Below are 27,267 nucleotides of genomic sequence, written 5' to 3' on the forward strand. Positions count from 1 at the left end.
CATTAATAAATAATTTATTAATTGATTGATTATTGAGAACAGCTTAGAAACCTGAATTATGAGAAAGTGGTACTAAGATACAGGTTTATGATAGCAGCCATTTCTCTGCAGCAGCAGAATGAATATAAAAGAACTGTGATTGGGATAAACTTAAATGTGCTTTCTCAACCTCCTTGGGGTGCTAGATTTCTGAGACACCTTTCCATGATTAGCTCTGGTGATTGCTCCATGTGTCCCGCCCATGCGTGCTGTCAAAGGTGCACAGGCATGTTTCAGCAAAACCTCTTGGCCCTAAGAGGGAGCACTTTTAACACATTTTCTGCAAATCAACACGTGACAAACACCACAGCCCTCACTCTGCCTTTGAGATAGAATAAATTGTTAGGCTGACGGACTGAAAGGAGGAAACCTGGCCTGAAGAACCTACATGACATTACCTTTCAACACTGTTTACCTTCCCCATGCACCCTAAGGATGTGTGAGCATAAGTTGTGTCAGCAAGTCAGCAGAGTACCAACTGCCCCTTCTTTGATCCACAGGAGAGTTGAGGTTCAAATCACGCGATAAAGTGGCAAAAGCACTGTAAGAACAATACATGAATGAGTCATCACATAAATCATTTGTCGAGAATCAAAGAGAGCAGATGGATGACGAGAGATACTGCACACATTAACGTTAAAATTATCTTGTCAGCCAAAACCCTCATTTTCACAGAGGATCCTGTGTTACAGTTACAGTCATGCTGATTTTAAGGTAATTAACTCTGCAACCTGCACTCTTGGAATTTATAGAAACTCTTTCATACATCGGAAGTATGCAATATCTCATGTTTCATCTGCACTATTAACATTTCCTCTTTTTCATTTTCTTTTCCTGAGTATTACATCAACAGGTACTACTCCAAACGGAGTGTCACCTATACTCTCAGCACTTGTTTTGTTTTCACAATTTTGAATTCTGCATGAGGAAAGTCAACTTCTCTGTTCCCATCCCACGAGCTGGCCCGGCACGTTTTCTCCCCTGTGATATGATCTCAGGTGTTTCCAGGTGTGGGATTTTTGACAGATGAGTTTCAGTCCCTCCCACAATGTCAGTTTCCCCGCAGGGGGAAAACCCCTGAAGCTCAGAGGCCTTCATTCACCAAGAGCAAGCACAAGCACTGGGCCAAAGTCCTCACCCAGCAGTATAGTGTAAGACGGGTCAGTGCACTCTGTTGTTACTAAGAAAATTAGAAATTAAACTACCTTGCATATTTCCGCTTGAATAAAGTGACCAATTCAAGGAACATTTCCTTAAGTTTAGAGCTGCACGAGAATATTGGCATATATATCCAAATGGCAAAGAGATATAACTGTAGCTAAATGCAAAAATATATATATTTATTTGTCTTGAGTAACTTATCTTTATTATGTCTACTGATTTACCATATTATCTTCCCTCTCCATTAAACATTCCTGCTTTATCCTTCTCCTCCAGGTACTATGTACTGCTGTATCTCTGTATTAACCTCCTCCCTCCCTACCCCATGTACCCCATGACCCCATTGCTGCAGCGGCCCAAGATTTGAATCCAACCTGTGGCCCTTTGCTGCATGTCATCCCCTCTCTCTCTCTCTCCCCCCCTTTCCTGTCACTCTTCAACTGTCACTATCGATCATCATCATATGATACCAGTATCTTCACTCTAAAACTCAATACAGCCTCTGAAAGACAGTTATGTCGGCTGAGGACGTTGGTGTCCCTGCAGAGCTGAAGAGGTGTCATGTGCTGCACAGTATATTTCTTTTGGAAATGTGATGCATTGCCCTCTTGTTTCAGTTTGCTTTGGTTGGAGACATATATGAGTATGTATGATGTCTTATTGACCGAAAGTGGGAGAAGTGTTTCTGTTGGAAACCCATCTGTGATTTCTACTGATGAAATTAAATTCTTCTCTGGTGCAGTTTAAAGACTTCTGCATGTTCTCACTGGTCATGGTTGACCACCTTTCAAATTGTTATTATTTCTTACAGAATACCGTTTTCACTTTTATATTCTTTTTATGACAGCTTGACAGCTAAACCTTCTTCTTCCATTTAAATACTCATGTTGTTTTTGTGTACACTATTTCAGATGGTGCAGACAGATACTGACAGTCAGTGACCAACTTACAACTAAGCTTTTGTTCTTCAGGTTTAATGCCAATCATCCACTTGTAAAAAAGAAAACTAGCAGTGTGACACATTTTGTGGCGGCGGTACGACAGATTTTATAATGCTAAGGAAACGTCTCAGGAGTATGACAGGTGACGGACAGCACTTCATGGTAACTGTGTCTCAGTGCCTCCGACAGACAACAGCAGCATCTTTCTTCTGTTTTGTCAAATTTTTTGCAGCAAGAAAGAAACAGCTACTAACACAAAGTGCAATCAAATATAGGTTTATATTCAAAGCATCAATATCTACACACTCATTTAAAACACTTAAAACATCCAAAAAGGCCCATTAGTTAGAGCAGTAGAAATGTATATTACATCACAACAGCATAAAATAATACTTAACTGCATTCTGCAAATGCTACATCTTAAATGCACAGAAAAAATGATGACCGTAGAAGGTATTGTGGTTGTCATTGAAGGAAAAGTGTAAAAGTAACAGGAATAACTAATTACAATAAAGTTAATTCTGGTTTATTACAACTTAGGTCTTATTTTTTGTAGTTTTGGCCATTCTTTCTTATCTGTTATAATAACAATATACTGACTAAATTAACTGTTGAAATCCGGGAACATCACATCGCTACCAAGATGTCAGCTAGAATCAGAATCAGAATCAGAATCAGACATACTTTAAGGCAAGAAACAAGACTTAATCCTCTGTTATTTAGCATTTATAAGCAGTGTTTAAACTTTTATTACATGGTTTATAACACACTGTACTGTTGTAAGTAGAGATGAATATATTTGCTTATTTTTTGCTATATATTTGCTATATAAGTCGTCCTGTGGGCACCCATATGTTGCGGCTGCTGTGAAGATAATAAATCATAGCATAGGGTGTAATAATTAGGTACTAATTTAGGGAGGTAAAAACATCCAGTTAGTCCCACCCAGTTTCAGTGCCATCCACATCTGGTTTAAGCCCCACCCATTCGGAGTACACATACAATTACGAGTTGACTGAAAAAATACAGATAATGATGTATTTGCTCATCTATAGTAATAATATAAGATATGTCTTCACTGGAGAAGTTATAATCATTGAGATTGAGACTAGATTTACTAGATTTATTTACAGTCGCTAAACAAGAGGAGGTCTCAAGATTCCGAATTACGTGGTGCATATTACTATACAAATGTGTGATTGTTAAAATTGTCTCCAAGGATGGAAGTGATAAGATTCTATTGATACCAATGCCATTATTAATTCTGCTTATCGGTCCAATTCTCCTGATCAGTTTTATGTGTGAATACACAGGTTTTCAGAAGGTTTTCCACCTTTACTTGAAATGATAATTACAACAAACACTGTTGTCATCTGTCTTTGTGATGAGGAAGCCATGTTTTGGACCATTTCTTCCTCTCCACTATGACTCAGTTGCAGCAGTTTGTTTGACATCACTGTTTTGGGAATCGAGAACCGGTTCTCAACTGTAACAAGTTCTCAATTCCCATCTCTAATTGTCACACAGATAACCTTGGGGCCTTTGAGGCCCTTAAGTGCCTGGGATTTGAGAGGAGTTATCCATTTTCCCTGGTTATTTATCCAGCATCAACCTCAGCATTTATCCTGAAGAGTACAGCACTATCACAATGTACAGAAAGTAGGCCACAGCTAAAAATGAAGACTCAAGTTGTGATAAACCCAAATTATCCTTTAATGGTGGCCCCTGAGAAACAAACAGAGAAAGGAAGAACACTCTCAGACATCTGGAATAAAGAGCGAGCTGCTGTACGAGTCTTTGTCCCCCTCACCGCCATCATCCTTTTGATCCTCCAGAAGTTTATCCAGGAGGCTTGGTGATTCCGACTCTACCCCTGGATCTTCATCCAGAGACTGACCTTGGGGCTCAGGGTCCAGCTGGTGGTCTGAACTGTGCGGGAGGTCCAGTATCTGTGACTGAGGATCTATGCCCTGAGCCTCCAGCTGAGGGATCATGGTGGTCAAAGACATGGACAAGGGCATGTGGACCAGGGGTGGCCCGGGCAGGGCTGCGGAGCCGGGGGCAAACTGGACCCCCGGGTTGGGCATGGTAGATATGGTGGTGAGGGGCTGGGCCCAGGGGAGGTAGGTCAACCCTGAGTCTGGGAGCTCCATCTGAGGGAGGGAGGCTGGTGCTGGGGCCATAGGTATGGTCTGAAACAACAACAAATATCACAGAAATGTTACATTCATCAGGAAGGAACTAAAAGTAGCAAAGACTCAAACACATGCTCGAAACTACAACCGTGGCTGTGGTTTGTAGACAGTTTCTTTTTGGTGTCTTTGGACAAACATTCCATAATAACTCAGAGAGTAAAGATTTACCTTGTCAGAAAGCGTGAGGGTCTCACAACAAGATTAACATTAGTGCAGCGTAGCTTGCGAGGTTGGTACAAAAACAACCTGTCCGGAAGAATTGTCACTTTTATATGGGTTTATTTTAAATTAGAATGGAAATTAAATGTCTACAAATATAAGAACTATATCACATCGCATCATATCACATCACATTCCACTGAATTGTTTCATATTCAAATGCATCTTCCCTGAATTGTATCGTAGCCCATGTATCTAGATACGAATTGGATTGTCTTAGAAGTGAGATGCACACCCCTAGTAATAACCATAATAACCCTGTAATAACCAATCTTTCTCATGACTCAGGGTGGCAAAGAATCACCCTAACTTGGGAGTTAACTGTTTTTTCTTAGTTTTTTTTCAGTTAGCACACGTTGTCCAGATGTTCAGGTCTGTGCAGTTTTAAGTTGTCTGGAGGTGAATGAATGTAACACGGGATTGGATCATTTAAATGCCATATATAAAACTAGTGTCACTTAATGTAAATGGGATGAATAATCCCGTTAAGAGGAGTAAGGTCCTGGCTAAATTGAAAAAAGAAAAGGCTCAAGTACTATTTTTACAAGAAACTCACCTGCCTCAACAAGAACATGAAAAGCTAAAACGCTTTGGTTTTAGGAATACATTTTACAGTTCCTATAAACCTAGCCAGAAGAGAGGAGTGGCTATCCTTGTCACAAATGCAGTTCAATTTGAATGTCTTGAAGAAGTTAGGGACACTGAAGAGAGATTTGTATTAATTAAAGGGAAGCTAGAAAACAGAATGGTGTCACTGGTCAATGTATGTAATGTAAAGAGGGCAAGATTGGTAAAGCAGACCTATTATGAATCAGGCCCAAAAGCAACAAGACTTTTAGCTAGACGCCTGCGGAAACAGCAGGCCATTAACACAATTCATAAAATAAGGAACCCTCAAACCAACCAATTATCACATGAACCAGATGAAATAGAGATAATATTTGAAGAATATTACAAGAAACTCTATTCTAAACCATTATCAGCTGATGAAAAAACAATAAGAAGTTTTCTTGACTCACTTGACCTGCCATCTATTTGTGAGACACAGAATGACACTATTATGTCACAATTTACAGTTAAGGAGCTGGAAGCTGCAATTACTAGGTTAAAGGCTAGTAAATCACCAGGTAGCAATGGGTTTTCATCGGAATGGTACAAGGCCTTTCAGAAGGAGCTAACACCTTTGCTTCTGTCCTGTTTTAACTGGACTCTTAACGATGGCGGAGCCCCCCCATCGTGGAAGGAAGCAATTGTCACCGTTTTACCTAAAGAAGGCAAAGACAAAGAAGAATGCAAAAACTATAGGCCGATTTCACTTTTAAACGTAGACTACAAACTATTTACATCAATTATTTGCAAGAGATTTGAGGCCCTCATACCAGACTTGATTGATGAGGATCAAACTGGGTTTATTAAAGGGCACCAAACACACGATAATATTAGAAGAACCCTCTATATTTTAGACAGCGCTCAAAAAAGTGGCACAAGTACAATTCTGGTTAGTTTAGATGCCAAAAAGGCATTTGATAGTGTTAGTTGGTTATTCTTGTATGAGGTACTAAAGAGATTTGGCTTCAATGAAAATGCAATCCGATGTATTAAAACTATTTATCAAGAGCACACAGCTAAGTTCAGAGTAAACAGAAGCCTGTCCAATACGATTCAGTTGGAGAGGGGGACAAGACAAGGTTGTTGTCTGTCTCCTACTGTTTTCGCTTTGTATGTCGAGCCCTTAGAACAGGCAATAAGGCAGAGTGGGGAACTGCAGGGTGTCACTGTAGGGGAGACAGATCATATCGTTGACCTTTTTGCGGATGATGTCATTATTTTCCTTGAACAACCAGATATATGTTTCCCACACCTAATGTCTCCACTGGAAATGTATGAATACTATTCAGGGTATAAACTGAATATATCAAAAACACAAATTCTCTCGTTAAATTATTCTCCATCCCGACAAATAAGAGATGCATATAATTTGAAATGGAATTCTAAAACAATGAAGTATCTTGGTGCAACTCTGACTAAAACACTTACCAACATGTTTGAAAACAATTATAGTGAAATTGATAAAAACATTCAAAAAGATATTGAAAGGTGGTCTACCCTTCCACTAGACTTAAGTGCTAGAATACAGACGGTCAAAATGAATATTCTACCTAAATTGTTATATTTATTTCAAGCTCTTCCAATTAATATCCCCCAAAACAAATGTATAGCCTGGGACAAGATGATTTATGGATTCATTTGGAATAGTAAAAAACCAGACCCAGATATTGGTGGGGGATAAACATTTGATAGGTGCTTTGAGACATGCTATGAACCCAATAGTAGCATTTACACTAGAAATATGGAGCGTTGTAGTAAGTAAATACAAACTTAAGAAGGATATGTGCACTCTGAGGTGGTTCGCGTACGATTCAAAGTTTAAGCCAGGGACGTATGATCCAGTATTCAAAGAATGGGCACAAAAAGGTATGACAGCAATATGTACAGTTTAGGCAGGTGGAGAATTTCTAAGCTTCCAAGATCTAAAGACAAAGTACGGCCTTGAAAACAAAGATTTCTATCGATACATGCAGTTAAAAGATTATTTCACAAAAGAGATAAGGCCAGTTGAAACTATAAATAAGGTGATATATAGGTAATATGGAGGGAGTTCTGCTGGAAAAACCTAACTAGGTATTTTATAACACCAAAAATAAAATCTAGGCAACTCGCTATACAACAAAACTGCTGGAGACTGTGTGGGAGTGTGGAAGCAGACCATGCACACACATCTGGAACTGTACAAAAATGAGGACATACTGGCAAAATGTTAATTTAGTTGTAAAAAATTTCTTGGGATATGAAATCCCAAATACTTGTCCAGTGATGTACCTTGGGAATATTGAGAAGGTTGTAATGAAAGAAGATCTGTACTTGACTAAAGTATTACTCGCAGCCTGTAAGAAAGTGGTCACAAGAAACTGGCTCAATGTAAATATCCCAAAACAGAACCAGTGGTTGGAAATTGTCCAGGAAATCTTTGTTATGGAAAAATTGACATACCTTTTGAGAGTCAAAGAGAATGTATTTGAAAAGAACTGGGAAAAATGGAACATTTATATTTGACGTGACACCAACTGAACAAATGCCAAATGGAACAGTGGACTGAATAGTGGATCATCTCCAGACAGTTTGTTAGTGTTGTAACTATTGTTATTTTAATTTGTACCTTTTTTGCTGTATTGTTTTGTCTATATGCATGTGAAAACTAGTTACAAAAGTAAAAAAAAGGAAATCTTTCTCATAATCGGAAAGGCCAATCACAAGTTGATAAGATAGTTGATTGTTGAGTCTCATTGCAAGGTCACCAAATACACATTGGGTTGGTGGCACCAGACCATAATGTCGGAATTTGATGGACCTGGCAAACACAAGTTGACTTTTATTATGAAAGAAATTCAATGTGTTTGTCAGGGAGATTAGCATTGACCACTATTGTTCAACAACTGTCTACAAAGCAGCATTTTATGACAGTAGATCAGTTTGAAATGTTGCAGGGAGAAATGGAAGCGGAGGGAGGAGGATGGAAGTGAGATGAAGAGCTCCGGGGGACAGGTTGCATGCCGCAACCTCCCAGTGAGTTAACCAACTCCTGTCCCTGTGGCCATGGCAGGTCCTGACCTCTCTACGGCCCTGAGCAAAATTCTGCTAAGTGGCCCACTGACCTGTGACCCACGTAACCCCAATGCTTCTGTGATTACCTTAGATCTCGCTAAACTGTGGCTGTAAAGTGTTTAATATCTGTGTCTTGCGAGTTATTGCTTGTGCAACCTGCATTAACATCAACAGACTCCTCGTCACCTGCATGCCGTTGGCACTAGGGACAATGCACATAGCTGTAAATGCATCAGAATAAGCCCAAATGCTATTATCATCTATAAACTAAAGTTATTTTTTGTCTTGACACTTTTTTATGAGACATTTCGCAGCTACAACTAGCTTTGGCTATACAATGTAAATATAAACCAAGCCTGATCTGGTAAAACTTTAAAAAGGCTGTAGTTCACCAGTTGTCTCCTACTCACCCCAAAGTTAGTGAGGAGTGGTGCGTGTGTGTAGGTCAGCATGGTGTAGCTGGGACACAGAGTCTGCATGTACACATCAGCAGTGAGGGTGGGGGTGGCTGAGTAGGCCAGAGTCTGAGCCGAACGGTCCTGCTGGTTGTAGTCAGACGAAGACCAGGGCGTTACGGCAGGCTGCAGGCCAGCGCTGGTGGCTGGGGGGGCAGCTTTCCATCCTGCACACTGCATCCCTCCGTCACCGACTGCCCCCGATGGCTCAGCTGGGGAGCCGCCAGAAACATCAGAGCCAAAGATGCCTGAATTTCAAAGAGAAGTTTGAGTGTGAGGCTTCAAAGACAGGCAGAGACACATGCTTTAATCACAGTAATCAGTTTGGTAAGCGTGTCTGGTAACTGATGCCACTGATAAGAATGAACACGTACCTTGTGTGTACGATGACTGGTTGTTGTGTGCGACTACATCCTAAAAGAAACAGACAACAACAATAACAATGATTAAAATGGTGAGTTGAGCATCTCGATAATTTGCTCTAGAACCAGCATCACATGTTGCTGCTGTCACAATGTAATGTTGATGTATAAATATGCCATATTTATACTTGTACCGATCAAGTCCAGGTGTAAGCAGCAGCTGAGTCAAGATTATGATTATTAATTGTGTGTGTGTGTGTGTGTGTGTGTGTGTGTGTGTGTGTGTGTGTGTGGGTGTGTGTGCATGTGTGTGTTAGAGATACAAGCCAGAGTTGTATTCACATGTAGGTATGGTCTTGAACAGTTTGTCTTGTGCTAAATCATCTTTTTTAACTGATTGGTGTATGACTAAACCTGAGAGAGAATGGTAAAAACATTAAATATCAAATAAATTAATCTGTAACTTTGCAAAAATTCAGGCCCAGATATGTTTACATAGAGATATTGGGGAGTGATGAGCAAATACCTTAACCCCTAGCCAGAGCAGGGCAACAGCGGTATTGACAGAGCAGAGGGAGAGCTGGGAAATTGTGAAGTTTAACTAGACCGCCAGATTGGTTAGTGATTATGGAGTGAGGGCATGTCGTGTGTGTGTATATATCAGCGCAGCTCGAGTTGACTGCCTGAACTAGCTCGCAGGCTTCGCTCCATTTACATACCTGTGACCCACAAGATTAGACGTTAGATCTTAACAAGGCAGAAAACAATGAATACATGCCTCCCAATAATCACAATTTTACGCAGTCTGATCAATTATGAGGCTGCAGCTTGGAGGTTAGCTGCAACTTCATAGTTGATCAGACTGCGTAAGTGGATATCATGTTCCCTGAAGGCACCATGGACACACTTGTCTTAGGGTGTTCAAAGAGAGAGGGTGGAGTCTGGCTGCACCCACAGCTGGAGGAAGACTGGTATCAATTCTCATAACATAACTTATATAAGTTATGTAAAGTTTATGTTTCTAGAGAAGCTTTAAATCTTTACCTCAGGCTGTGGCTGAACTAAGATTCAACTCTCAAAACAAAGGATACATTTTTTCACTCACAGCTGAAACCAATAAGAGGCTTCAGCAGTTGCTACCCGACAAAAGCTGACAATAACTGACGAGGACTGAGCGTCATTAATTATGATCATATATTGATTTATTTATCAGGGACAATGTACATAGCTGTAAATCAGAGTAAGTCAAAAACAATATTTTTCATCTCCAACTAAACGTTTTTGTCTTTTTCTTCTTGAATTCACTTTTCATTTCATTTTCCAACTTATACATTCTTTCACTTGTTCACTTGATGGACTTCATCCAGTTTGTTTGGCTTTATATTGTGGTTTGTTTAAAGTGAGTTTAGGTTTTAGAAAGGGACAGCACTGACAGCTAGTGTCAGCGTTCATACGCTGTTCTACACAAACATCAGTGAGTGACTGGGTGTGTGCAGCTGTTAGAGGCAACGAGGACCTGGTCAGTGTCACAGCTCTGACAGCAAGCAGACAATTATCTGTCATTACACCAACGACATTACTTTACTCGTGCTGACTTGAAAATCCGTCAAGAGACATGAACAGGTTTGCAGAGTTAAAGGTACAACAGGGAGTCTTTGAAACCATAGATCCTCAGGAATGGCCCTTTTGGTGTTTCAACAATCCAGGCTGAGGACTAAAGAAGACTACACTTTTTCCATAAGGGTTCCTGTACTTTGGAACGGTCTTTAGGCTAGCTAATTGTATTTGATCTTTTAATCAATCTTAAAAAACTCACTTTTATAATAAGGCTTTTATGTGAATTTACACAATATTTCTTGTGTATCCTTGTGATTCATTTTATTTTTTTATAATTTCATATTATTATTTTAATCATTTATTTTATTTATTTTTCTGTTTTTGTTTGTATTCTGTACACCTCATATATTGCTTTTAATCTTATTTTTATTGCTGCTATTTGTTTGTGTATGTAAAGCACTTTGTAAACATTGTTTTTTAAGGAGTGCTATAAAATTAAGTGAATATACAATTTACTGACAAAACTGTAACCAGTACTGTGTTGTAAATTTACTGAACTGCAATTTTATTTCAAGTAATACACTGTAATTCTAAAATACAGTACTTTGCTGTTAAAGATGCTGCCAGTTAATTACAGTAAAAGTCTTAGAAACAAACAAGACTGACAATATTGGACTGTGCTGATGTTGTAATTCAGCAGCACTGGCTGTAGTTTATTTTTAAATGTATACATTTCCCAGAGTTTCCCTTACTATACTTACTAAACTATACTAAATAACTACACTAACAGTTTATGCTACCTTTTTCCTCAAGTTATTAATTGAGACATTCTACACAGCTCTTTCTGTTCCTGCAGTCTCTAAGTCAATAGCTAAGAAAGCCTTCATATTTAAAGCTCCTTTGGACTGGAATAATCTACCTGTAAATATACTGTCTATATTACCATCTGTTTAAAAAGGCCCTGTCTTTTTATTACAGAATCAATTGTATCTGTGACAGTTGCACATGTCAATACACCTCTATAACTTTGTAATCATGGTTTGAAATTCTATTACTTAATGCTTTCACTGACAATAATACCAATTTTTTGTGTAATATATATATATATATATATTCTTAATATAATACATGTCTATTACATCTGGTGTATGTAACGAAAGTAATTTCCCCTTGAGATTATTAATGATTCTGATTGTGATATGGTCCTTTTTGTCATTGAGCACCCCCTTGAAAACGAGATGGCACATCTCAGGATGTTATTCCTAATAAAGAATTTGCAGAAAAAGACCACCAACCACACATTTGACTATTTCTATAGTTATTCTTAATGCCTGCCACCGGGTCTGATTCATTTGGACTGCCCTTCATATCAATGAAACAAGATGGTAGAAACACTACCGCTTTTGTCCACAGGGGCCGCCAAATCAACACAAAATGAATGTTCCTTGTCAGGGCTTTAAAGAACTCAGAAACAAAAATCCTTGCAGCTGCACACATGTTCAGAAGCTGTTCCTTGAAAATAATCCCATTTGTTTTAGTCCTGACAATGAGTCATATTATCTGCTGGATGCTAATGTTGAGTTCAGTTTAAATAACATCAATACACATAACAAAAATTGTTGTAAGTGCTGACTGGGTGTGTTTAACTGTAAACAGAGTCAAAGAGTCGCTCCAAAACAATAACAGTGAATTGAATTTTGTTTGTGGGGTGTACAGTAATTTTAATGAATTTAAATTACATTTAAAACTATATCTTTTTCCAAAAATAGTGTCTCCATTACTCTGGAAAAACACACACACTCACTGTTAACAGTTTTCAAAGGGACAGTTTCTTCAGAATTAAGTCGCTCCAGGAACTGTGGACTATCCAGAGACTTGGGCCAAGAAAAACAAAACTATCTGGATGGTAGTATATTACTAGAGGTTTATGGGAATTAGTTCGTTAATAATTTGGCCAAACTGATGGTTTAACTTTACCTTACAGTAATAGCTTAAGCTTTTACTGTAAGGTTTAAAGAAATAGGTCAGCATTTTTGGAAAATGGAGCTGTGACCTTCAGGAATTTTGCGGGGCAACCAGCAGAAATTCCCATAAGTCACTGTGATCCAGCAAGAAATTGTTCCAACACGTAACCAACCATCACATATTGTTTTTATACTTCGGTTTTTGATATCCAATGTCAAAAGCAATCCTCATGTTTCACAGAAATACTCCCACAGTGAAAGATGAGTATTCTCAATTACATTTCATAACGTTTTGAAAGAAAACCCACTTCGTATCAAGTTATGCTTCATGTCATTTGTCTTGCTTATCATATGCCGTGTTTAAGGGGAGTTTGTTTGTGTGTGTGTGTGTGTGTGTGTGTGTGTGTGTGTGTGTGTGTGTGTGTGTGTGTGTGTGTGCGTGCACATGCTGTGTCTGTCTCCTCCTGGCCTGGTGTAATAAATAGCAAGTGGGAGGGATCTTTGGCAAGGCTGCAAGTTATTTTGCATAGGGCTGTGTGCCCAGCCCTGGAGCCATGCAGGGAATGGCTGTAACTGCCATGGAAAAACACCTGGATTATATAAGGACAAAATCCCCTCTTTGCTCTGGGGGAGGCCCTGGGTCCTGACTGCTCACATCCTGATGGCCCCACTGGGGCCCATGTCTTTCAGCTCTTGAAAGTGCCATCGATAATTTGCTGATTAAGGTTTAAGCTGGAAAGGTGACTCCCCACAGAACAATCTCGATCAGCCGTGTTGCAGTTTCTGCACGCCACTTTTACAAGCAACATTATGGGATGCATGTGGAAGTTCAGCCATGTGCATGTCTTTTGATCTCTGCAGCGTCCTCCCTGCTGCAGAAAATATAAAGATCATTGACTCCATACATCAACATGACATTTCTGATGTGTAAAGATTGTCAGCCTTGAAACGAATGGTGATACATCATCAAAACGCAATGTAATGTTATACAGACATCATTCATCTGAACATCAAAAAAAACATGGCATTTGTCATGGAAACTATCCTACAACAGCAACTAACAGTTCCTGAACTTTATTTGGTTAGCTGTCACTGTCAAGAAATGTTGGTGGTTTTGCTTTTTCAAATGTATTTAATAGCTCCTCCACTCTGCTTTATTATTTAACAGACTAATTTTTAGTATATATATAGAATCTCGCAAGGCACAGCTTGTAAATATTTGATAAGTCCAACAGTTTGTAATCCTGAGCAGTCATTGCTGCATTCTGTAACTTCTGCAGTACAGTAAATCCTGTGCCTTTTATTTGTTGAGTGACTAATGCTACTGAGATAAAGCTGCAGGGAAAAATGTGGCTTCAGTGTTTGCACTTTGGAAAGTGATTTTCTCTGGATGGAGGCCCAACGTACAGTACAGTTCCCCAAACCCCTGAGAAAGTCTGATTTGTATAAAAAGTGTCAGGACAGTGTTTTGAAAGTCACGGCATCATTATTTTAATATAGTTAAGAAGCATAACCTGTTGAACTTGGAAAACTGTCTTTGTCAAAAGTCGTTTTGTTATACAATATCTTCAATTTAGCACCACAACCTCTTAAATCCAGGATTTTCAAACAGCCGGCCAGGGTCTATTTTCGGCCCTCCATCTCCCTCCCTCTGGCCTGCGAGATGATGTCAAAAATATGATAAAATCCTACATGGAGGATTTTCTTTTTTTAAATTATTATTCATTTAAACTATCCCTTTCTATAAAAACAACTATGTATTCTGTTTGGTGCAAAAATAATGGCAAAAGTCAAAGGGGCCCTCAAATGCATGCAAAAGGTTGATGAGGAAAGAGCAGGTTTTGGGCCTTCATGGTATATAAATGTATAGAAACTGCTGTTTGCAAGTATGATGTTAGTAAGATTTCTTTAGATTATATTATATATTTTTTAGAATATTGCACTTTGTTGTACTACTTGAACACTGAATTGGCCCTGAGTTTGAGACCTGGCTCAGGGTTAACGAGAGCTTCCTCCAGAGGGGACTGTCACCTCTGAGTATCAGAGAGTGTAGTACTCTACAACATTATAAATGCATGGTGAAAACATGGTTGAAGGACAGTCAGGTCTGTAGTCTGTAGCATTGGTACTGTGCGTCCGGTTGGTAATGTCTTGCACTCATGAACGGTTTATCTCTGTGGTGGGATTGCTGATGTTGTGTATTGTTTTCCGGTTTGTTTTGTTATGATTGTTATTCTTTGTTTTGTTTTTCATATGGTGTTTTATCGTGCATCTGTTTTTTTACAGTGTAAGGTTCTGCTTTAAACCCGTTCTTTTATCCCTGTAAGCACTAGCTCATTAAATAAATACATAAATTGTCAGGTGTCATGGTGACCTCACCGCAGTAGGGGGCGCCATCTTGGTGCTGGGTGGCTCCAGGCTCCTCTTCCTCCTCAGCAGCTCCTTCACTGGGTCTCTGACTCGCACACCTTGGTACGGTCTGGACCTGGCCAGTCCTGACTGCGGCGCTAAAATGGCCAGAAACAGAGAAGGAGAGGGAAATGGATGGATACACACGACTACATTTCCCTTCAGCTGTCTTGAGGCGATCTCTGTGATGGACACCATGGTGACTATAATAATAAAGTGTCTGTAATAAAGTATTTCACATCAACACAGTCAGTAGTATTATTTTACATCATCATCATCCAGTAAAATGTAAACATGTTTCTTCTAGGTTCTTCTCTTCTAGTTCTAGTTTCTAGTTTGTTTTTCTCTTGTTAAATACAGGATTAAATATAATCACAATAAAGTATTTTAGGGGTGAGGAAATCAAAAACCCATAACATGTAGATACTGCTTAAAAGCATGAGCTAAAATAATTTCAAAATATTAATATTCATTCTTGGAAATAGCAGTTGATAAAGTCCATTAGCAGCTGTTCTTGGGCTTCTGATCCCACGTTGGCCCAAAAGTTGAGCTTGAGTTAAAGTTTTTAGTAGAGGAAAAATGCCTACAATAGACCTTTTTCACAGCAGCCATTTTGACATATCGTAAATTCTTACTTAACATTATTCATTCTTTCATAAGGATCAATTTGTTGCTCGATTTTTCTTCAGTTTTAGCCCTCCAAGGAAAAAAGTTTAAACTCAGCTGGATTAGTTGGTTGCAACTGAATGTCCATAGTGGTGCCAGAAGCTGTGCAGTTGCTGTTGATCTGTGAACCAGTGCTAGAGGTAACAGTTTATTGTCTTTTCCAGTTTATAAAACCACCATAAAGATTTTCTGTTATTGTGCACCTGATAAACAAGGGGTTTCAGTGTCCTCTGGGACCACACTGACAGCTGACAGTGGGACTGCAGGCTAAATGGTCATATGTTTACAACCAATGACTTACTGCAAGTATAAGCATGAGGAGAAATCAGATCTGAAAGCCAGGGCCTCTTTTGAATAAACTCAGAGCAATTGTACACGTGAAACTGCAGACAATGCCATCAAGCAGTGCGGCCCTAGGGTACATAGTTATTGACAGTAATGGCAGTTTTTGCTCACAGCAGTGCAGCAGACCTCTGCAAATGGATGGTTCATGTACACACACCTCAATAGCTCTTAATCCCAAATAGACAAAAAGGCTACATGTCAATCAGTTTTACTGTTGTGATACCATGCTGTCTCTAACCATCCATTAGTCACTATGTTTTTTTAATGTGGGCTGTGCTCTATACCTCCGATAGAGCAATTCCCAATCTTCCTCTCCCTGCCTCACTTAGCAAAACCTTGTATTCATCTGAGACAGGCTGAACGGGTGAGTGACATTAAGACAAGTGATCTGCACCAGCCCTTCCATCTTCCTCCACTTAAGCTGTTTTATGAGGAGACAGGGAGACACGCAACCATGCAACTAATCTCTGGTCTCCATTAACAGTTGAGCAAACCTCACTCAGAACCTTGGTCAACTTCCTCCTTTCCTTACTTAAATATGCTATGTGCTAGACTAATCTATGTTGAAAACACAACCACATTTTGTTAGCTAATGTTAGAAAAATGGAGGGTCACCTGCCAATCCAAGTAAGCCCCAACCCCCTTAGGCTTTTCTATGTTGAAAAGCAAAATATATATTGTACATTTTAAGAGAGCAAATGTTAATGCTAATAGTTAGCCAGACAATCTACATAAACCTTTTGCTAGCTAGTTAACTAGCATTTTGCGAAGGGTACGCTTTAGGGCATGCTTAGTCATTCTTAGTGAGTCTGTCCAGCTCAGCACACAGAAACTGAGTACATCACTGCCGCTAGCTCCGAAAAAATGTCATGGCAACAACCATAATGCCAAACTTCAGGCTTCAAAACAGTTCTTGACAAACCAATGGGTAACGTCATGATTGGTTTACAATTGCAACAGACTATTCATGCCGCTAGCATGGCTATAAATGCATAGTGTGGATAGAATGCATTCTGTGTCCCGTAGTGTGGTTATGTTTTTAGGGTTTTTTCCAGGCTTTTTTATGTGGGTTCTGATTGTAATTGCAAAGACATAAGCAGGTTGCTTCAGTTTCCTGGTAGATGTCACATCAATCAATATAAAGTGAAAACGGATCAAACGTTCAGCAGTTTGACAATGCTCTGCTAACAAGCCATCTGCAGGTATGAGCCTGTCTGGCACTTTAGCTTCTCTGAGGCCGAGTTGCAAAGCTACAGCAGATTTTTGTGAAATGCTTGTCTTGTTAGTCCAAAGTCAGACTGCCATGGAGAGTGTCCCATGCTGCCTAATTTAAATGTGGTTGGTGTGATCACTGCCAATGGAAACTCACGCAATCAATCCATCGATTCCCTGAGATGTCTCTTTTGGTGGATTTGGAAACGTCCTGTGGCAACAACATCAAGTGTGATTCCGTAATCATCACACAAGCTTCATTTGATGAAGACTGTGCGTTGTTTTCTGTTGGGGAGGGATTGGCGGGCATTTAGTTAAGCCAGTGGTAAGCCTGTATTGGTGTACAGTTAAGCCGAAACAAATGAAAGGGAAAATTCACCACAAGAAATAGTGCCACACGCACTAACATAAACCAATTTCAAGAAAATTCGAAGGAAATCTAGTCCAGTCTACCAATAATCACATTCACCCTGCACCCACAGTCAGTCAGCACAGTCAGTTTACTGGTACTAGAATCATGTTATAGCTTTTGTGGAGCTACAGTTTTATGAGAAGCCATTGAGTAAAACACTCATGCACAGTTTTTGTGTTATGGTTTAAAATATTAATACAGTATTGTCAGATAAAATACATTATAAATTTACCAGAACAATTCTGTTTAGTTTGGGTATAGTGCAGCAGATAGGGATCTAGTCCGAATCCCTATCTGCTGCTGATTAATTGGTTAGACAGGTTCAGTGGCCCAAACAAACAACAACAAATTGCCATACAGTTAAAGTCCATGACCCTTAACTGAATCTGCAAACACAATTGTCCCTTAGGCTCCTTTTTGCTCAGTGTTGAAAAGACAACCGCATTTTGAAGATGGTTAAAAGATAAAAATGACATTATATATAGTCACAACTTAACATTGCTAATGCTAGCAAAATGTTATTGGAGCACAGAACAAAAAGGGGCGGGACTTAGGGGGGTCAACTGACAGTCCAACTAAGTCCCAGCCCCCTCCGGCTACTGTTGCTGTGCTTTCTGTTCTGACATGCATTTGGCAATAATGTACACAGTCAATCAATTATACAGCATATTACACAAAAACTGGTGTGTTATCCGCATATAACATTATATCTAGCAGCAAGTTTGGCTGGATTTTCAAATTCAAGAACTGACAGGGCTGCTAATGTTAGCCAGACCCTAATATAGTAGCCTAGCATCCAGGACCAGTGAGGAAATACTACAGAGTGGATGCTCTATTATGGGCCTGTAACCCTATAAATGTAAGCTAATGCTCTGTAGGTTGTTAGCCAGTTAGCATTAATAATTCATTTACATTCTTATGTTTGCAGCTTAAGTTATAACTGACAAACACTAGCCCACGGTTTATGGTTATGGAAAGGCTAAAGGCTAGCTCCAGTTGCTAAGTTATGATTGCACAATTGGTTCCATCTACTCCCAGAAGTCGAACTCTGTCTGTTAAATAAGCTGTTTGTAAGAAAGAAATACTTCTTCTTGGAATTGGACAGTAAGATTTCCTCATCGTGGTTCAGATCAAATGACTGCAGTACAGAAGGGTTCGTGAGCCATCTTGGACATGGCCATTGTAATATGAGAGCAGCTCTGGTGTTGCAGGACGTTGGGAAGTACGTTTGTCACACAGCCAAAAGCAACAAAAGATGTGTTGAGATTCCTGGCAAAGGACTGAAGGAGTGTGGTGCAACCAGGGGTGTGCCTATCACGGAAGCATTCATGGTGGTAGAGTTATATAGCTATCATTTAGATGGAAGAGTTCTGTTCTATTTTGAGCAACTCTGTATGTTGTTCATCCTGGCTACACATATGAATGGCTTTCCCTTGTCACAAAGAAAGTGTTTGACAAATATTGCTGATACTAGAACAATATCAATCCTCTGTCTATATTCTGTTTTATTGTGACGCCAACTGGTCGAGGCAGACGGCCGCCCACGTAGAGCCAGGGTCTGCCCGAGGTTTCTGCCTCTTTAAAGGTGTTTACTTACTGTGGTAACTGTTGGGTCTGTTTTATAAGGAGCATGATTTAGATTGGCTCGATTTGAAAAGTGTCCTGAGAAAACTTTTGCTATGAATTGGCACTATACAAAAAAAAACTGAATTGAATTGAAACTCAAAGGAACAGAAGATGTTGTTGTCTTTCCTCTCGTTCTGTTTTAAACAATCACACATGAACACACACAGACAAACAATCACCATGGCACACCCACAGGGGCTCAACCAACAAAAAAAGAGGAAGCCGCACAGCTGTACAGGCCTGCTCCCATTTTGCATATCAAGATTACAACCCAATAGCAACATGCAGCCAACTTCCAAATGACTGTCTTCCTCTTTTCAAAAGAGTGCCGACAGACAGCTTCAACCCTGATTCTGACGCAGGAAACATGGTCATATACTTTTCTTTCCTTATGTTCGAAGTTGTCCAGAAATTCCCAAACATGACTTTTGAGTCAGCCGTCCATTAGTTTTGTAATTATGAGAATAAGTTATGATTGTCCCACAATACAACAGCAGAAAATCAAACAAGTTAAGCTAAACCAAATTGTCTCTCCCAACAACAACCCCCGATCTACAATATTCAACCAAATTAATATTCTAAAATGGCATGAGCACCAACAGCAATTACGCTTTACAAAGGTCGTATGTACCGCAATGCTACTGCACTGGATTGCATTATATTGAATATGATACTATGTCCTCCTCTAAATCATAAGAAATGTAATATGCACAAAAGTGAACAATTCAGTATTTGTTTTAAATTTCAAAGACTGCTGCGGCTCTTGTGCCTCCGTCAATAAAATCCAAGCAGATTAAAACTAATTATTCAAATATATAGATTGTATATAAAATAATATCTGTATAAATGAGGACTTTACAGTTCTTGTGTATCATGTAAACAAATGAGCAATGATATTTTGTACTTACATTTCTCCCAGTGCATACTGCTTATCTGGACAATATCATATAGCTAAACCGAAGAAAATCAAAGTGGCGGGTTGACTGACGTGCTTTATAACAGCCTGAAGATGACTAACAATCCCTCTGGGATATCGCAGCTTCTCTTAACACAAATCTCACTCATGCATCTAGTTTCAGTGTTGATACTATTTAAGTTGAATCATGACTACGACGAGTGATAAAAACTTTTTAAAAAGAGTAACAAAAAGGCCCCAGCAATGCCAAAATTAAACAGAAATGAAGGTAACTGACCATTAAGGAGAAGGGCAATACATTCAAATAAACTACAGACAAATTAAAGGAGAGTCAATTAAAATATCAGACTTCCTTCTCAAACCAAATTACACACAATTTTAGCTCATTACAGAGAAATTAGACATCAGAATTTGTGACTAATGTCTAATATCTATTGAGAGCTTCCATAAATATTATTTATATAATATTATTCGCTTATTTGCTTCCTAGATGGGTTATTCTCATGTCTCTGGTAAGTACAGAGCTGGAGTCAAGACATCATTAGCCTAGCTTAGCATAACAAAATACTTACATCAACCAACTTTCATGAATAAATGTCAAAAATGAGTCTTGAAGTGAATAGACACTCACCATACAGAACATGAAACACAAATAACTAAGAGTGCACTTCAAAATCATTTGAAATTGTTCAGTGATGTCACTAATGTGTTGCTAATGTCAACATGAAGACTGATCAGATGACCTGCTACAAATGAAAAACAAAATTGCTAATATAAGCTGGGACTTGTTCAGGAAGCACCATTTTGAAATGAATCCTGAATTTTTAAATTCACCAGTGGAGATGAGCCAAAATGTGAGTGATATTATCTGTACAGTCTGATCGGTCTGGTTGCCATGTCTGGCTTTGGCATTTTAAACAAGAAGCTTTTGCCAACGCTCACCTGTTTAGGCATGTGAGTAATATAAGCAGTAGAACTTGATAAGAGGCTTTAATTAAGATATCTCAGCTTGAAAAACAGAGGTGAGTCAACATCTTGTTGAGGTTCATGTGCTTGTCAAAAGTATTTTCCGTAGCAAGGCTTAGGTCAAGTTATGGTTAGGCGTAGCAGACATAACCGGTTGGAGTTGAAATCAGTGGTTATGAGACCCCTAGGGGGTTCTCAGAATTACTGCTGCGGGGCCGCCAAACCATTGTTTAATATCAAAAAAATGTAAATACGTCTGAGAGTACACATCAACAACAATGTAACATGAGACCAGATATTAGCCTATTGGCAAAGATAAATCCCACATGTATGTCCAAAATTAAAACACAACTATATGAATATGTAGATAATTGACCCTTCCTAAGTCCCGTCTCTTTTCCCTCCTTTCACTTTCTTAGATATGCTATGTGCTAGACTCATCTATGTTGAAAAGACAACCACATTATAAAGATTGTTCAAATATAGAGCTAATGTTAGCTAGCTAACTAGTAATCTACAACAGTTGTTAGTTAGCTACTTCATTCTCTCTCTCTCCTCTCTCTCTCTCTCTCTCTCTCTCTCTCTCTCTCACCCCAACTGGTCGAGACAGACGACCACCCACCTAGAGCCGAAGGGTCTGTCCTAGGTTTCTGCCTTTTAACAGGCAGTGTTTCCTTACCCTTGTCGCCAAGGTCTTGCTCATGGTGGGACTGTTGGGTCTCTGTAATTAATGTTTTAAAGAGTTCGGTCTAGACCTGCTCTATTTGAAAAGTGTCCTGAGATAACTTCTGTTATGAATTGGCGCTATACAAATAAAATTGAATTGAATTGAATTGAATTATCTCCTTAGTTAGCATTTTGATGCAGAGCAGAACACTAGCTATCTGGCTAGCTAATCTCCATGAATCATTAGATAGCTGGTTACACGAGAAAGCTAACATTAGCTAAATGTTAGCTCATCACTCATTAGTTAGGTATAATGTTTTTACTAGCTTAAGATATGACTGTGTCACTTTTATCACATAGCATGTGCTAAATGTTGAAGACCCATGAATTCATTTTGTAAGGGTAGTGTTTAGTTCATTGCATTTAGATGAATCTACATATAGGCTACACATTATATATACTAATAACAATATGCCACCCTAACATTCTTTACTACACCACCCCAGGCCAGAAAAACTCACGTTACAATCATCTTTTCAACAATAAAGGCTTTGTTTATTTGTGCAGAAAAACATCATCACCTCTCTGTTATGTAGTGTTAATATGACTTTCCCCCTTCCCTCCCCCCCTGCAGCAGATGATATTTCCTTTTCCTCTGATAACAGTAAAACTGGTCAAAAAGCAGACTGATATGTTTCCCTCCAAACACGACCTGGTGGCATCCATCCATCCCAGAGCGCAGACAGGATGGCACAAGTTGCCAGGCTTTTGCCAAGGATCTCGTTTGTTTGTGGTAATTGTGTTAATGTCTCATAGATAACTGCGGTTCCATAAATTTATCAGGTTATCAGGATCAGGTTCCTCCGGGTCTCTCTAGCACTCCTAATGGCATTTTATTTGTTGATTACATATTTTTTTTTATTAATTATCAGAATCTGCAATGTAACTGGTAACTTAAGTGCCATAAAGTATAAAACTAAAGTAAAGCAGAAGTACTTAAGTACTAGAATTCATTTGGTATGGTATATGGAAGTCATACAGCTGACATTTATCACCTGTACCATCTTTAAATTTGTCTAACAGGATGTCAAAAACACATGTCCAACTAAATGTGCTTCTTATCAGGGTGGAAACTGAGCCTCTCAAAAACTTTTAGACCATCATTATCATGTTAGATTTATATTTTTAATATTTATTTATTTTATTTATTTGTTGTAGACAGTTTATGTTTATTTCTTTTTCATTCAAATTGGGACATGTAACTTGCGGTCAAACTGCAGTCAAACAAAACAGTTCAACGTGTCAACTGCGCAGCTCAGTTGCATTTTCCCAGACGCTCTGCAGGATGTTTACTCCCCATTTAATCATTTCAGTTTTATTATAAAATTATTGTCAGCGCACTTTTCATTCTAAAAAAAGAAACTGTTACCACCATCACTAAATCAGCATAGTGAACAGCTGTGAAAATCTGTAGACTAGATTTAATCTTGGGCTAATGTTGAGTCTGAAACTGAGTCCAGCCTGGTTGGTGCAGGAAGGAAACACCTGCATGTTCTTCAAGGTTCACTGACCAGCAACGCACGAAACCACAAGCATAAACTCACACACGTCTGCATGTTTCAGTGCCTAAATGAATGGTTTCTGCATTGTCTTAATAAACATATATACATTTATGTATCTTTTATTTTTTAGGAATTACGAAGATGGTAAATGACACCTGCTTTGTCAGTGACAAGCAGTTGGAACTAGCTGCCTTGTTGGTGGAATTATGCCCATTTTCCATATTTTAATTGCCATCCACAGATAATGATGATAAGAAAGCAAACAGCTGCCAGTACAGACAAAAGCAAAAGTCTATGTGAGCCCTAAATACATTTTAACCCCTTTACTGCTGATGAAAGGTGGGCTAAATGGGCCACCTCCCACAGCTACAACCTCAAAGCTGCCCGCCATGCTGTCCCGGGCATTATTCTAAGTTGCTAAGCAATGCAGAGCAGAGAAAAAGCCCACACTCACATCTTCGCACCAGGCTTCATGGCGGCTCCTTAAGGTCCATCACTGCCCTATGCTACCAGGCTTTTGTGTGCTGCGGGATTTTGAATGTGTGCAGTGAGTGATGCAAAGTGAGGCTTTGTGTATACGGCTGATGCAAAGAGGTTTTCAAAAGATGTTCATAACTCGGGCACATTGGTGTTCAGATAACTGTGGATTTGCTTCGGCGGTGTGTTAGTTGGAGGGCAGATAACTGGCCCTCAAAGAGCATGTGAAAGAGAGAGACAGGAATAAGAAAGAGAAAAAAGTGTCTGAAAGAGAAAGATGGAGCCAGCTGTGCATGGAGGCAACTGTTATTTCTCACTGTGAGATTCAGTCTATGGGCTGGGTTTCAGCGCTGATCACGGGGGGTTGTGGTACTAGCTTTACTAATCACCCAGTCAAAGCCAACAGATTGCTATCTGAGCCTCATGTCAACTGCAAGTGCCCACAAGACCCTGAGGATCCCTAACACAGTTAACCTGGCTTTAAAAGCGATAAGTGGGGTCACTCATCTGTGATTCATCTGCAACACGTGTGTATTTAACAACAGGCTGGCCCTTGTAGTTATGTCAAGATTTGCTTTAAGAAAGACCACAACAGAAATGTTGAAAGGCAGCTGAAAATACTTTAAAGAGTAGATTTGTCAGGTCAGATAGCACGAGGAGCTGCCTGAAGCCTTTTGCATAGGACACGCTACAGTACACACACATTCCTCTAGAGGTCCCCAAGTCTTCTAGAACAGTAGTAGTGACCTTGTTCATGCAGGTAGAAGTCCATCAAAGAGTCACAGATATATGCAGAGGCTGAAGCAGATGAATGAGGCAGGAGGAGACAAAGAGAGTTGATAATTTTGGAGAAAAGAACTCCTGGAAAGCACAGACAGATGATATCTGAATAAGTAAATATCCAAAGGTGGAATTTTACTTTAGGCACTATGCTTCATCTTTCATTGCCTGCCATCAGGTTACCTTTTGGCGCGGCCCCAAAACTTACAATCACTCCTTGTTTTCTTTTTAGACCCTAATTCCTGTGAGGGTGGAAGAGCTTACAAGGCCATGGAAAACTGAAGTGCTGCATTCAAACTAATGATAACACTGATCATAATGACAATATAGCTACAAGCCATGGTGTGTTTGTCTAAACTTAATGAAGGCAAATACCATTACACATTTATAGTCCAACACTGTATTAAACAAACAAATGTTACCTCACAGTTCATTTTTTTCCCCATATGCTGAATCTGCGCTATTATTTGTCCCCATTTGAATCGCTGTGGATTTTTATTTTTATTGTTTTGCAGCCACATCGTCTCATCAAATACTCATAGTCAACACAAATCAGTGTTTCTCAATATGGGTGCCTTAAGAACGAGCTAAGGGTGCTGCAAAAGGTGCATTATTTTATTGAACAATTGTTTTTGGACATAAAACGGTGGCAGAACTACATTCACTCTACTGATACACTTCAAATGTTAGCTTTCTAGCTAGCTACTTAGCTACTTAACTAGAATTTTGCTGCAGATCACACTAGCTAACTAGCTAATTTGTCACTTTTTGTTTTGTTAATATTATCTAAAGATGTGACTATATATATGTGCTTGAATCTTTGAACCATTTTTAAAATATAGTTGTCATTTCAGCATACACCTACCTAGCACAGGAAAGGTTCTGAACGAAGCTTTCGCAAATGTTATTGGAGCACATAGCAAAAAGGGGCGGGGCTTAGGAAGGGTCAATTTAGTACCACCCTTTGCATCACAGTACAGTATACCTATATTATAAAATGTTATACACTGGGAACCTTATGTTCAAACTTAGTTGAGGAAAAAGTTTGAAGATGAAACACAAAATCCAGTGAAAAATACTAAAGTTCTGCATTTAAAATTTCATGATAATAACACCGATCATAATGATAATATAGCTACAAGCAGGGGTGTACTTGTCTATACTCAATGAAGGCAAATACCATTACGCATTTATTTAACACACAGTCAAACTATTAAATACAAACAGATGTTATACCTGTCAGTTTATATGTTTGCCGTCGGAGTAAACCTGTATTATAAAATGTTTTACTGGGAACCTCGTGTTGGGCTTATCATAAATTAAATCTCTAACAAGGGGAGCCCTCGAACAAGTTTAAAGGGGGTTGGAGACCAAATGACATAAAACATGAGCCACTGTGCAGAAAGTTTGGCTTCTGTCACTAAAACATGTGATCACATGTTACTGTATCTGCAGGGCTGTAGCTACTGTAGGAACACTGAGGTCATGTCCTTTGTGAGTCAGGTCAGGGGGGACTTGCACTCTTACTGGCTACAGCCCTGGTGATTTGCAGAGTTGGCCTTACTGATTGATCTCTCACAGATCATGCTGGGTGTGGTGTGTATAATAGCAAGTAGTAATAGCAGATAGTCGGCCAGAGGGGGTGAAAGCGAAGTGATAAGGGGGAAGGAGTGGTTTGTGTGTGTGTGTGTGTGTGTGTGTGTGTGTGTGTGTGTGTGTGTGTGTGTGTGTGTGTGTGTCTGTGTGTGTCTGTGTGTCTGTGCGTGCCAGGTTCCACCGCTGCTTGGTCTTGACCTGTGTGTACATGCCAAGTCTTAAAAGGCCTGAAGCATGCCTCGACCTGCAGAGCAAATAAATCTGCTCTGGGGGCTGTGGCTTCACTTTCACCTTTCACTTACTGACTCACACGCTCTCACTCTCACTCACTCTGTCATACACACACAAAACACATATGTGCGCATGTTGTATGTCACTCGGTAAAGAGGGAGGACATGCCTTCGCCTGCATGCAGAGGGCTCAGACTTGAGCTCAGAGGGTCCGAAACAAACACTAAGAATGGGAAAAGCTGCAATGTGCTTGCACAGCTGCTCGTGTTGAATTAGTGGTCAAACAGTGAGAGGGGACGACAGACCAGCCAGCAGCCGGTGTTAGTATTCTGTCGACACACTCTTGGAAGGGTGCAAGTTCATAAGTTTAAGAGGAATAGCTTAAGATGTAAAACGGCTCCAAGAAAAATATGACACACATCTGGAAAGTCCCTCCAGTTGATTGTTTGGTGTTAATGTTTACCTCACATGTACAGTGAGATATTAAAATCTGATTGCTAATATTTGATGGAAGGTCTTTCAGTCATTCATGGATTGTGTTTTTTTTCTCTCCCTGTTTTAAGTTAATATGCAGTATGACAAAGAGCAGCATATAATACTTCTACTACTATAATACATATAATACTACAATGTAGCAGATTATGAGTATTTCAATGTGATGTTACTTTATACTTTACCACATTTCAGAGTATTGTATTGTACATGTATTCAATAGCTGGATTTGCTATTTAAGATTTTACCTGAGAAAAAACATGTTGATCTGAGGAAATGTGAAGCTTGAAAGCTGCAGTAGCCAAGAAAGATAGTTGATTGCTGAGTCTTATTCCTAGGGCATCAAATACAGTCGC

General features: G+C 39.4%; 1 protein-coding gene across 3 annotated transcripts; it reads right to left on the minus strand.

Annotated features, from left to right (window-relative positions):
* Positions 1-2,401: 2,401 nt before the first annotated feature.
* LOC127362418 (POU domain class 2-associating factor 1) lies at positions 2,402-27,267 on the minus strand. Of its 3 annotated transcripts, none has more exons than XM_051398089.1 (5): positions 27,160-27,267; positions 14,936-15,063; positions 9,048-9,087; positions 8,629-8,921; positions 2,402-4,333 (listed from the first exon to the last, which is right to left on the minus strand). In XM_051398089.1, the coding sequence occupies exons 2-5, from the start codon at positions 14,951-14,953 to the stop codon at positions 3,899-3,901; spliced, it is 786 nt and encodes a 261-aa protein (XP_051254049.1). In that variant the 5' UTR covers positions 14,954-15,063; positions 27,160-27,267; the 3' UTR covers positions 2,402-3,898. The 3 variants fall into 3 exon arrangements, with proteins under 3 accessions (XP_051254049.1, XP_051254048.1, XP_051254047.1); XM_051398088.1 differs by lacking the exon at positions 27,160-27,267 and adding an exon at positions 23,791-23,889; XM_051398087.1 differs by lacking the exon at positions 27,160-27,267 and adding an exon at positions 20,135-20,247.

This window comes from Dicentrarchus labrax, unplaced genomic scaffold (assembly GCF_905237075.1).
Source record: "Dicentrarchus labrax unplaced genomic scaffold, dlabrax2021, whole genome shotgun sequence".
Taxonomy (NCBI): Eukaryota; Metazoa; Chordata; class Actinopteri; family Moronidae; genus Dicentrarchus; species Dicentrarchus labrax.

Excerpts from the sequence above, each read along its gene's own strand:
- LOC127362418 (XM_051398087.1), bottom strand. Across the intron at positions 8,922-9,047 it reads CCAGTCATCGTACACACAAG|GCATCTTTGGCTCTGATGTT; the intron begins GTACGTGTTCAT and ends TTTGAAATTCAG. Across the intron at positions 4,334-8,628 it reads CACTCCTCACTAACTTTGGG|ACCATACCTATGGCCCCAGC; the intron begins GTGAGTAGGAGA and ends TTGTTGTTTCAG.